General features: G+C 33.2%; 1 protein-coding gene and 1 pseudogene across 1 annotated transcript; one reads left to right on the top strand and one right to left on the bottom strand.

Moving 5' to 3' along the window:
• Positions 1–1,196: 1,196 nt before the first annotated feature.
• On the top strand, positions 1,197–5,318 carry LOC120161848 (annotated as a pseudogene).
• Positions 5,319–7,388: 2,070 nt separating this feature from the next.
• Positions 7,389–11,197, bottom strand: LOC120162565 (protein phosphatase 2C 56-like). The gene is made up of 4 exons (XM_039172704.1): positions 10,659–11,197; positions 8,302–8,586; positions 8,080–8,185; positions 7,389–7,824 (listed from the first exon to the last, which is right to left on the bottom strand). The coding sequence occupies exons 1-4, from the start codon at positions 11,133–11,135 to the stop codon at positions 7,508–7,510; spliced, it is 1,185 nt and encodes a 394-aa protein (XP_039028635.1). The 5' UTR covers positions 11,136–11,197; the 3' UTR covers positions 7,389–7,507.
• Between the last annotated feature and the right edge of the window lie 2,093 nt (positions 11,198–13,290).

The raw sequence follows: 13,290 nt of genomic DNA, 5'->3' as shown, positions 1-13,290 counted from the left end.
TTTTGAATAAATATCTATTTTGAGAAATAAAAGTAAAAAATTAATATATAAATATGTATATATATATATATATATGTTGAATCAGATGAAATTAAATCATTTAGAAATTTTTATCTTAAAAATGAATAATAATTTTTTTTAAAAAAATCAAATTAAATTACATAATAAATAAAAATATAGTACTCAAAAACCGAGTTTAAATAAATCAAAAAATAACTGGAGCCGGTCCCTACTTCCATCATTCCATGTTGGGCTTGATATGTCTTGTGATTAAACAGGGTCTTTCAGCACTTTAACCTTTTCTCTTTTATGGGATCCCGTTTTTAGTGGAACTGAAATGTACGTATGCTACTTTCCCAGATCTACAGTTCAAGCATCAACAAATTTCGAAGATACAAAGCAGTGAATTTTGCTAAATAATCATTTTTAACGCTATTAAAATTATTATATTTAAATTCTTGATTGATTTTAATGAAATTAATTTATATTAATTCAATGAGTAAAATCATTAAAATATTTTTATAAAAAAATAAAAATCAATATACATTATAGAAAATCATTCCATATATATATTTAATGATTCTAATCTTTAATATTTTAAATCTACTTAGAGAAGGATCCAACATTTTCAACAATAATTTTATCTAAACAGAATATTTAAAAGGATTCAAAATATTAAATTTTATTTAAACGTATTTAAAAATATCACATCATTATTTATATAAACTTTTATTTTAATTATTCAACAATAATACTTTTAAAAATATATTTAAATACTTAAAAATCTATATTCAATTAATATGAAATTAAGTGTATATTATCGATAATAGCGGATGCACTAATATGTAAATAAATAATCTAATCTAAAACATTTATGAAAAATAAACACAAACGGAAGTGACGTACAAGTCCATAAAAGATTCCAAAATGCAAAAAATACGCACGTGCAAATCAGGCGAAACCGAACTGCTGTCGTTCCTTTGAACTCTCAGAACTGAAGGGTCATTATCGTAATTGTAATCCAAACTTATGTCCATTTTCCCTACGCCTCACTTTTAAATATCTTCTCACTTTTTCTTACAAATACATACATACGCCTACAGTGTCCAGACAATATTTATTTCTTGCAAATATAACAATTTTATTTTTATTTTTATAAATAAAATATCGTTATCTTCGCTTTTCTCAAGAAAGCCGCTTCATTTCATTGCTGAAGTTGACTTGTAATTGCGGATTTTACTCGTTTCTGCAATGGGGAAAGTGGCGGTGTGCGCGGCGGTGGTGTGCGCGGCTGCCGTGTGTGCTGCGGCGGCGTTAGTGGTGCGTCACAGGATGAAGAGTTCGGGGAAGTGGGCCCAGGCTGTATCTATACTGAAAGAGTTCGAGGAAAAGTGCGGGACCCCAATTCCGAAGCTGAAACAGGTGGCGGATGCTATGACCGTCGAGATGCACGCCGGACTTGCATCGGAAGGCGGCAGCAAGCTCAAGATGATCATCAGCTACGTCGATAATCTCCCCACTGGGTTAATCAACTCAATGAACTAACTTTTTCCCCCCTTTTGAAATTTAGCTTCCGGTACTTTTGGAATGGTTTGTTTCCTTTAAATGTTTCAATTGATTGCATAAAGATGGTCCCTTGATTGATTACTGTAGAAATGTAGAAATGTTTGATTTGTGATTGAAAGTTAACTAAATTAGGTAAAGAAGCTTCGGAGATTTCTGGTTTTGTCGTTTTAATTAAGATGGTTCAATTCGATCTTGCTATATTCAAAATATAAAAAAAATTCGTCCCGGCTTTATTTAATACGAATTTTGTTTAGTACTTTAGCCTCGATTCTGACTTTAGATCTTGAACAGATATCCGTTCCGAAAGTGTTCTTTATATTATATTGATTTTTTATAGAATTAAATCAATATATTTCTTGTAAAATTTTATAAAATGAGAAAGTTGTGATTAAAATATATAAAAATATTTTTTACAAGTTACAATACGTGTTATAAAAATATTATATTGATGGTTTATCATTTAAGCTTATGGAGAAGCTATTTCTATATCGATTCTAATCTACATTATCCACCCTTTGCTTTCATTTCATAAATAATTTATGTTTTAACACGTTGCTTACTGTCTCTAGCTTGGCTAACCTTTTTTTTATTATTATTTTCAAGTATATTCCCATCTTTGTTACTCGGGATATCGTCTTTGTGACTCCGATATTGACGTGAACCACATATAGATATTTGCCAATGGTAGGAACAACATAAATTTCTGGTCATTTTGTATAGGTGCCTTCTTTAATGCTTTTGTTAAAGCTTTTGTAAAAAAAAAATTATCTTGCCAATGGTTCCTTCTATGTTGACTTTGTCTTATGATATCTTGAATTGTGAAAGAATTGGTTCGAAGAAGATGATCCGTAAATTACGCTTTACAATGAACTTTACATTATCATATCTTAAACTATCTTATCAACATTCAAGTGAAAAGAAGTGGTGATTTTATGAATGGATAACCTTAAAACATAAACCCCAACTGTCGTAAAATTTTGCAGGGTTGCCAAAGATTCTACTTTTCTAGATTTTTACGTTGGTAGAAAGCTCAACTAACATTTCTCATCTTATGTGCTTTACTATCCAGCGATGAGAAAGGGCTGTAATATGCTCTCGATCTTGGTGGCACGAATTTCCGTGTGCTACGTGTACACTTGTGTGGTAAAGAACACCGTGTGGTCAAGCAGGAATTTGAGGAAGTTTCGATTCCTTCACACTTGATGACGGGTTCTCCTGATGTGAGACCCTTCTCCATCCATCTTATCAGTATCTAATCCTCCTATATTTCTTCTTTTCTCTGAAACTCTATGATGTGATTGCAGGCATTGTTTGATTATATTGCTTCAGCTCTTGCAAAATTTGTTGCTACAGAGAGTGAGGGTTTACATTTTTCACCTGATAGACAAAGGGAGCTGGGGTTTACTTTCTCGTTTCCTGTTCGGCAGACATCGATATCATCCGGGACTCTTATAAAATGGACAAAGGGCTTCTCGATAGATGATACAGTTAATTCTAGTAACCTTGACTCCAGTTATGCAGCATTTTTTTAGTAGTTTGATATGAGGTGTTAATTTTCTATCTTCTTTTGTCCACATTTTATGGAATTTGAACCTCTTCCTTGTCATTATTATCCTATTTTGTCATTCCTAAGTCGACGGCATGTTGATCTTAGTTTTCCACTTTTTTTCTCAAAATCTTCATATTTTGTGTTACTGGGCCATGCTGTTTTAATCAACAACTTGATTGGGGACTAGTTCTTATAGGTGGCCTGGAAAGCATACAAATGATATTCAGAATTTTATATTGTAATGTTTTTTGTCTATATATTATAACTCCTGGAGTGTGTATTGTATAGTCTTAATGTTTCTCCTTGCGTGTACGTGTAGGTCGATCAAGATGTTGTTGGAGAATTGACCAAAGCCATGGAAAGGATTGGCCTTGACATGCGTGTGACAGCTTTGGTGAGTCTAATTTGTGTCTACTGTTGTGTGTGCTTTTTTTTTTTTCATAGATGGATGTGACTGGTTCTTCTACTCGGATAATGGTTTAAGTTCGTATTCCGAATTATGTTGTGGAATATGTAGGTCAATGATACAATTGGCACGTTGGCTGGTGGGAGATACAACAACCCAGATGTCGTTGCTGCTGTTATATTGGGTACAGGCACAAACGCAGCTTATGTAGAGCGTGCCCATGCAATTCCCAAATGGCACGGTCTTCTACCTAAATCGGGGGACATGGTAAGCAGTGTTAACTGTTAAGATATATATTCTCTGCTTCTGTTAGAATCTGATACACACACGAATCTTAATCAGGAGGTAACTATTACCTTATGTTGAGTTCCGAAACCTTTTCCTCGTTTCTGCAGGTTATCAACATGGAGTGGGGTAACTTTCGATCTTCGCATCTTCCTGTAACATAATATGACCAAGCATTAGATGCTGAGAGTCTAAACCCTGGAGAACAGGTCACTTTCTTCAGCCAAAGTTTCTATTTCTGACTTGTTAATTTTTTGTATGCTATATGTAACTTTATTCAATACTGTTCACAGATTTTTGAAAAAATTATTTCTGGTATGTATTTGGGAGAGATTATGCGTAGAGTTCTGTGCAAGATGGCTGAATAAGCTGCATTTTTTGGCGATACTGTTCCGGCAAAACTAAAAATTCCATTTATACTTAGGTATGTCATTATTACGTTCACTGGTTATAATTCACTAGGTGTGCAGTAGAGTACTATAATTTTTCCATGCCGTATTTTTCAATGGAGCTTAGATTCATGTAGCTAGCTATCTCATCCATTTTCAAATGTGAGCCTTTTCTTGCAAACTCATCATTGGCTGACTGGTATGCCCTCGTACTTGGGATAATAATAACATGTAGAGCCTTAACCCGACCTAATCTTAATCTGATCTAAATCCGGTTTGGTAAATTGATATGTTTGGTTACTGAATTTTAGGCAGCTTATATGTATTGGACCAAGTTACTTGTTTAAGTGTGTTCAATTTGAATCCATAAGATGATCATTTCTGCAATATTTAGTTTAGTAGTCTTCAACTTTTGGATGTGATGAGAACTTGGACAGTGGTTAACTTTGATCTGTTTATTCTGCAGAACTCCTCACATGTCTGCAATGCATCATGACACGTCTCCGGATTTGAAAATTGTGGCGACGAAACTAAAGGATATCTTAGAGGTAAATCATTTTAGCCGCTTTGCTTCACGTTTCTTGAGGGAAAGAAGTTCCACTGTAGCTTTTATTATGTGAATCCACGGCTTTAATGGGTTTTTCATGTTTCTTGTTTTAATTTCAGATATCAAATACGTCCCTGAAAATGAGAAAAGTAATTGTTGAGCTGTGCGACATTGTTGCTTCTCGTGGTGCTCGCCTATCTGCTGCAGGAATCGTTGGCATCCTCAAGAAAATCGGAAGAGACATCATGAAAGACGGCGAAAAGCAAAAGTCAGTTATATCTCTAGATGGTGGATTGTATGAACACTACACTAAATTCCGGACCTGCATGGAGGACACCCTCGTGGAGTTGCTAGGAAAAGAGGTCTCTAACAATATCGTCATCGAACATTCCAACGACGGCTCTGGCATTGGGGCAGCCCTCCTGGCAGCATCTCACTCGCAATACACCGAGGCCGATGAATCTTAAAGATGGCCAAACTTAAGGTATATCAAAGAATCAAACTATTTTGATTTTGTATATGTTCAGCTTTTGCGAACTACAAGCTCTTTGCATCTTCCTACCCAAGGGTTCGTGCCACCAAACCCTTAAGTTACGGTCATTCGGGGTGTGTATAATCGGTAACGGATCAAATTCAATGAGTGCCTGCTTGTAGCCGGAAGCTTCATCGCTACAAGCTTGATCCATTCATGGTGTTGGAGGATCAACACCACGACACCGATGAATAAATACTCGTCTCCGGATACGCAAACTTCTCTTTCGAGTTTTTGATCTTTGCTCATCGAGAATAAGAAGTAATCTTAAAGATTTAAGTGACCATTGCTTTGCTTGAATTGTTTGATGAAATGGCGATGAACGTTTAGAATCAATGTTTTTAAAACCGGATCGGACCTTAAACCGGTGAAGGTACTGATTTATTGGTTTAATCGTGGTTGAACAGGATTGAACCGGTTTATATAAAATATTTTTTTTTAATTTTACATAATATTCAAAGCAATATTAATATATATATAGCACTCTTTTTAAGTTCACAATATTAAAATGTATAAAAATATCACAAGTCTATAACATATATAAATTAAATACCATAAAATCAAATGGAAAAAAATATTCAAATCAAGTAAATCTAACCTAATCCGATTTAATTTTTTATTTATTAAAACCCACGCTTGGTTGGAGCATTAAAGTTGCATGAGCACGATTTTTTAATCAAACACATCCCTTGCACATGCCTTTTAATCATAATATACAAGAACAAGAGTAAGCACACGAATAATAGAAAAGCCTTGGAATGGTGTCATTTTTGATGATTTGCATAGGAATTATCGTTGGCATATGATATGATATTATTATTATTATCATATATTATATAATTAAGAATTGAATCGAGTACAACAAAAAGTTTTGCAGATCCAAATAATGTTAAAGGACATATCACATTACTAATTGTAAATTGTTTGTTATTAGTTTTAATAAGTCCAATTATGTGCCCATTCCAACTTGCTCCACGCTAGGACAAAAACTAAGAAATAAAATAGAATTCTTTATATGTATGGGTTTAAGACCCGAAAGAAAAGTAGTGTAAACTGTAAAGGGGTCTTCTCTCCGGGGTAAAGGAAAATCTAAGGATATTGTATTCCGGTTCAAATCAGAAAACTAAATAAAAAAATATATATAATTAATACAAGTAAATAAAAAAGTATATAATTGATACAAGTATCAATCATCATTATTAAAAAATAAATTTGGGGCTGAAAAAAATCATAACAAACGACATCGTTTGGTTTAATTTTTTTAAAAACAGAACCGGTTGAACCGGCCGGTTCACACCGGTTCTTGACCAGTTCATTGCCAAACTGATTTTATAGGGTGATCGGACCGGACAGGCAACCAGTTCCCGGTTCAACCGGCCGGTCCGGTCTGATTTTGATAACCATGTTTAGAATTCGTTGACCTTTTATTTGAGTGATCCGTGAAATGGATTTTCAAATCTTCATTTTATCGTATTTTTATAAATTATCAATAAGACAATAGATCTCAGTATCTCACGCCACTCATAAAATCAGCACGTAGTTACATAATTTAAAATTCTTTTAGTTTTATATAGATTTAAGACCGTTAGATGAGAAAAAATGGATAAATAAGATTAACAGTAAAAGTAAGAATATATTTACTGGAAAAAAAAGTTAATCTCAATCCTCTATTTTTACTCATTTAACGATTTTAAATTTATGTAAAATTAAAAAAAATTACATTAAGTAGATTTTTACCTTATATATATAATGAGATTATAACTAATAACAAAAAATGAAAAATATTGGATCAGAATTCATATTCACTAAATTTTACTTTTTAAAATGATTATTTGAATTGTTCTTTATTAAAGTAACTTTTAGTTTTCGTAATTAATAATTTTTTTAATTTGATTTTGAACATTTTGTATTTTACATTAGTTTTTGAATTTGAATTTTTAACTATTTTTAATCTTTTTGATGACGTGGTACAATATTAAGGTGACATGTCATCAAATTAGAGAAATATTATCAACATAAAAAATGAATGCAGGTCAAAATTAAATTAAAAGATTAAATTGAAAATAAATAAATTTAAAGGCTAAAAGTTACTTTATTTTTTCCCATGGACTTCTCAGTCCCTCGGCCAAACCAGTTAAGAGCAAAGATTAGTGGTTTGCAGAACCAAACCTGATTGAAGTAAACTTTGGATCTGTTTGGTAGTGGAAATTAATACCTGAACCATTTGTTTTTTTCACTGCCTTGGCTGGCGTTTCCTCTTGGATTTTAAATCCACGATGATGACAGAAACATTATCAGAACAGTTTCTTCCTATGGCTATTTCGGTGAGACTGTCAGCTACTGCTTGAGCTGATGACACTCCATCATCAGCCATCACTGACCTCCTACTCCGCCGTCTTAATAGGCGGCGAGCCACCTCCCCAGCCTCTTCATTTGTCATCACATCCCACAACCCGTCACTGGCTAGTATCAAACACTCATCCTCATCGGTCCTGGTCGTGAAGGTAACATCTGGCACTGGAATTATCCATGGCTTTAAATAGCGATCACCTAGAACACAAAAACATTAACAACCGTATTGTTAAAGGACAAACATATGTAAACATTAATGGACAAAAGATTTTACATTGGGGTGGACAAAAGTTTGGGTGGAGACAACTTATAATATTTTTAAAAAAAATAAAAAAAAATTAAAATTTTAAAATACAGAAATAAAAATATAAAACAGTTAAACTTTTTTTGAAATTTTCATAACGGTTCCGTCAAACGCATCGGCACTTCCTTGGATGTAGAGATAAAAAGAACCTATAGCTCGGGACATTGCAAGAACTCCAAAGACCCTTGCGCCATTCCAATTTATGACCCTCCCTCCCTCCCTTTCAATTCTCATGAGCTCGTCCTGCCTATCAGGCTGTAGTAAGCAGTAACACAAATGGAAAATAAAAGTCTTTAAATTTATAGAACTATCAGCGCATCAAATATAAATTATTTTTGAAAACCAGAGATTATAGGATTTTCCATTGATACCTTGTGATCAACAGTTAATGGAATTGTTTCAGTTCCACGGCAAAGCACTGCCCTCGAATCACCACAATTGGATGTAATAATCTGGCAACCGGATAAAACTACGATAACAGCTGTTGATCCCACCGTATCTGGTGCAACTGCAGTCGAGACTTCGTTGTCAGTTCTCTCAAAACTACCGGAAAATGCCACTTCCCATCTTCTTCGCCACCCAGAGCTCTCATCCACTTCACGGTCCCATTCCTCAGCTATCACTCCATGCATCCTTTCAGCACAAAATTTGGCCACCTACAGATACTGTTGAAGTTAGCAAATGGCATCAAAATAATATCTTATTTGTCATATAGTGCAAAGAGGCGAAGGTAATGTTGCAATGCATCATATCGAGGAAAGAAAAGAATTCATTGATACAGGAAAAGATAATTAGAACTTCATATTCATGTTGTAAAATGAGCATAAACTGATATTCAACTGAAATAATTCAAGTGTATATATCTTTCAAGCTCATATGCTTAGTTTAGAATGAATTGGGGTTGACACCAAGTGCAAAATAATTAGAGACAGTTGATGTACAGTGTAGAGGTACGCACATATAGACAACATATATTCTCTTATCATGTCACCGCTCCAATCAAAGAAAATATTTTAAGTTAGAAGAATATGTTTATAAAAAAATATATACCAAATGGGTACTGTAGAGTGGTAAAATATGAGATCTCTAAGAAAAACAACACTGTCTTCTACCACCAACTCCACTCAATAGATTCAACAGATTTTATATAATTAAATATAAAAATGTAATCATCTAACTGTTTAATAAATAAATAAACAAAAACCTAAATTATATTCCTCTTAAAAAGCCAACAATAAAAAAAATTTAATATATTTTATTTAAATTTTAATCAATTTATTAAAAATTAACTTATTTATACTTACCCAAGGACGGAGCTCCCTTAGGGACCAAGGGGAGCTCGGCCCCTATTAAGATTTATATATTCGATATAATTTTTATTTAATAGTATTTTAGTTCACGTAAAAATAAATATTTAAATTTAAAAAATATAGAAATTTATTAAATATTTAATCAAGTATGGGTCGAACTAAAGAATGATAAACATGTGTTCTCAAATTTTGATATAATTACAATTTAGGTCATTGTAAGTTTAAATATTTGACAAATTAAAAGTTATCTTATGAATTTTAAGTTTTTTTTATAAATTTAAGGTGAATACAAGATAATATATGTACAAAGACTTTCAACTATTTCACAATGAACGCTCATACACCTACATACACAGTGCTTGAACTCGAGACCTCAAGGATAACAATAGTCTCTTAATCACTAAGGTCGATTGATTCATGCTGAGTTTCGAGTTTAAAAATCTTTATACTTTTCTTAAATAATATAATATTTCAGTCCCTGCCAATATTTAATTCTGGCTCCACACATGTACTCACCAACCAAATAAACAATTAATTTGTATTCAATTTTAAGACATTTTTTTTTCTTTTTTGATAAGGGAAGGAGAGAAATTTATTAATAGTAAAAATAATTGATACCATTGAAATTTGATCAACAGACTCGAACGACTAATCCAATCAAATTTTCAGAAGGAATCTTTGGTTTTTTATTCACTCCTTACTAATGCAACCAAAATATCTAAAACTCGAGAAATTAAATACTATTATTTATCAAATATAATTACTTTTATGTTAATATTTATAAATTTAATAATGAAGATGAAAAATATGACTGAATAATGTTTTAAATAAAAACACACTCAAATTATTGAAAAAATCTAAAACATTAAAGAATTTTGAGAATGGAAATTTTCATGTTAAGCTTAGTTTGAATATGAATGGCCTTCGACTTAATTACAACTGCTAACGTATGAGATGTGCATTACGCCATACCATGACGATAAGTATCAGCGAAGCTTAATCGCACTGAAAACCAAATCAGGATATAAATTTGGGCGTGGTTTCAATGACACGTATATAGCAGGATGGGATAGGCGCTCTAAATTCTGCTAAAAGAGCGAACCACTAAGAATTTAGAACGTGTCAGGTATGTCAAAAACAATTATTTATGTCCAATCATTGACATCAAATATATTTTTATTTATATGAAATTACAGAAATATGAAAAAAATACTCAATATTCGATTTCCATGAAAACGGGAAAAGGGGGCTCCCCCCTCTTTTTATGGAGCCAAGTGATCCCTGATCGAATCAATGCTTTGATTTCTCCAAGATTAAAACCAGTAAAATTTTCTAAATAGCCAAACAGATTAATATTTTTAAGGAAAATAAATTGATTCGCTACACAAATTGAATTGAAAGCGAGTGAAATTTGTTACCTGTGAGCCACCATGGCCATCATAGACGCCAAAGAAATGAATAGGGGAGATTTCAGCGGCTGTTCTAGAACCAGGAGCCATGCAACCTCCGACGTGATCGCACGAGCGGGATATGAACGCCGGTATAACGGCGATAGCGTCTTCCATTTCTCTTCGATTCCCGATCACCGAAGTGAACCCCCATGTCACTCCCTTATTATTCCTCCCAACGCACTTCTGCCTCGCCGTTACCGTCATCTTCAACTCCTCACAAGAAGATACAGGCTCCAGAAACCTCGGAACTGCAGCCTCCGCCGTTAAAATCTCACCGGAACTCCCGCTCGTTCCGGATATATCGCCGGAACTCATCAAGCTTCTAGAATCATCCGCACTGAGTATCGAGGATAGGCTTGAGCTGGTTGAAGTCAGGTCCGGTTCGGTGAATGAGTCGACTCGGCGGATTCGCTGCTCCTCGTCATCTTCAAGTAGAGGTTCCATTCCATGTGAGTGACAGAGAAAAGAAAGAGGGAAAGAAGAAAAGATCAAAAGAAATAGGAGGAGAAATGATTAGATAAAAGCGAATACTGTAAGAGAAATGCGACACGTGTGACGAGAATTTAAGTCAATTACTGACGCACATAATTTAGAAAAACAATTAAAAAATAAAAAATAAATATTGATTTCGAGTCGTACTCAATCGCTTAATACTGAATTGCGACGTGTCTTTCTTTATTATCTCGACTCCAAGCTGGTGTTGCGAGACGCTAAATTATTTATCCATATTGCGATTTTTATAATTTTTTTATAAAAACATTATATACATTCTAAATTATTTATTAAAATATTATTTTTATGGTATATAATGGAAAACGTTTATAAATTCACGCTGGTTAAAATGTTTCAATAATTAAAGATATCGAAACAAGTTTCCAATAATTAATTAAGGATATTTCATTTGCTGTAATTATAATCTTTTTAAACATCATCTTGAAAAATAATTCGAATTTCGTTTCTCTATCACGAAGGTCTACTACTGGTGGCAGGGCAGTGGGAAGAAGCTGATTGGATAGCATGTGATGAGACGAACAAATTTTAATTGTAATCCTGAGGTGAACCCAAGCGATTGTACTAACCATACTTTCAGACTGGCTACGTGGCCAGTAAGGACAGAAATTAGGCCCCCGTTAGGTGGATTACACTCTTTCGCAAAAGATTGATTTTTTTTCAGCATATATATTTATAATAAATGAGAATTAATGCAGTTTAGAGTTATCCATAAATATTTATATGGGTGGATACTCATTTATTTATTTATTTTTCTGAAAAACAAAACATTTAAAAGAAACGAGGAAGCAGCCTCCTGGAATGATAGCGTGGCCATTTCAGTAGACGGTTTATTAAATAAAATTCACCAATAGGATGACCACAAATATATCAGTCGTTAAATTCGGCTCCCTTCTTATAAATGTAAGTCAAATCTTCCAATCTTGTTCAATAAAAACTCTAATATGGTCGATAAGGGTAATCCTTGGAGCAGCTATATTCGACGATGATAACATGTGGAATACCTCGACATTATCGGATTCTACAATCACCTTACGGAAACCCAACCTCCATGCATGTTTTAGTGCCTCATGTACTATTACTGTAAAACCCCAACCCGTACCCGACCCGAATACAAGTTCGAGATGCCATATTGACTTTTTAAAACAATATTCTTAACAAAATACAGATCATTTGGACTTATATTAAGAAAATATGATAATGTATTGTTGAATTGTGTTCGTTATAACCAATTTAAGAAAATATACGATTTTATGAATAGTAATATATAGTATGAACAGTACCGCGAACAGTAATGAACAGTACCGCGAAATGTAATTAAAGTTAAAAAATTTCCAGATTGCTTCAGAGGTATCGATACCCTTGCTACAGGTACAAATACCCTGCTACAGTGCTTCTACAGTAAATTTCGACAAAGCATATAAAACTCGCGAAAATTTAGACTGTCAACACTATAAAGTTCTCATTTACATATATACGTTTAAAACATTCTTAAAACTCGATCTGAGTACACATACTTAATTTAACGACTTTGTTTACATGTCAACCTATTTATCATATACTAATACATACTATGTAATCTACTTCTGATCTGACATCTGAGTGGAGATATATTGTTCCTTTGAATTTAGCTTTGATCCTCTCGTTTTCCAGTAACTACGTGTAAATCACTTACACGCTAAGTCATAGACTTAGTGAGGCATATAAAACATGTAATACAAGTATAATTCATATCAAATGCATGAGCAATTATTACGATTATATCATATAAAAGCATATATCATTTCTGTAACATATACCCACATGCACATATATCATTATCAATACGTTTAACATTTCACATTCATTATCATTAATCCTTATAATTTAACACCCTTATACATAACATATCATGCATTAACCAAGCAATACACCATTACATAAATCCTGTGATCTATTCCATATAACAAATCACATATACATATCATATTCAATATATTTATTAAGTTTATTTATTAGCCCATGTACACTGTTGAGAACTTAAGGTATGAGAGTACACTGAGGTTGTGCACTACTATGTTGTCACCACATCGTATAAATGTCCCGAATG

Source organism: Hibiscus syriacus, unplaced genomic scaffold (assembly GCF_006381635.1).
Source record: "Hibiscus syriacus cultivar Baekdansim isolate YM2019G1 unplaced genomic scaffold, ASM638163v2 tig00111402_pilon, whole genome shotgun sequence".
In the NCBI taxonomy this organism is placed as follows: domain Eukaryota; kingdom Viridiplantae; phylum Streptophyta; class Magnoliopsida; order Malvales; family Malvaceae; genus Hibiscus; species Hibiscus syriacus.
This window is presented reverse-complemented; position numbering and strand designations above follow the sequence as displayed.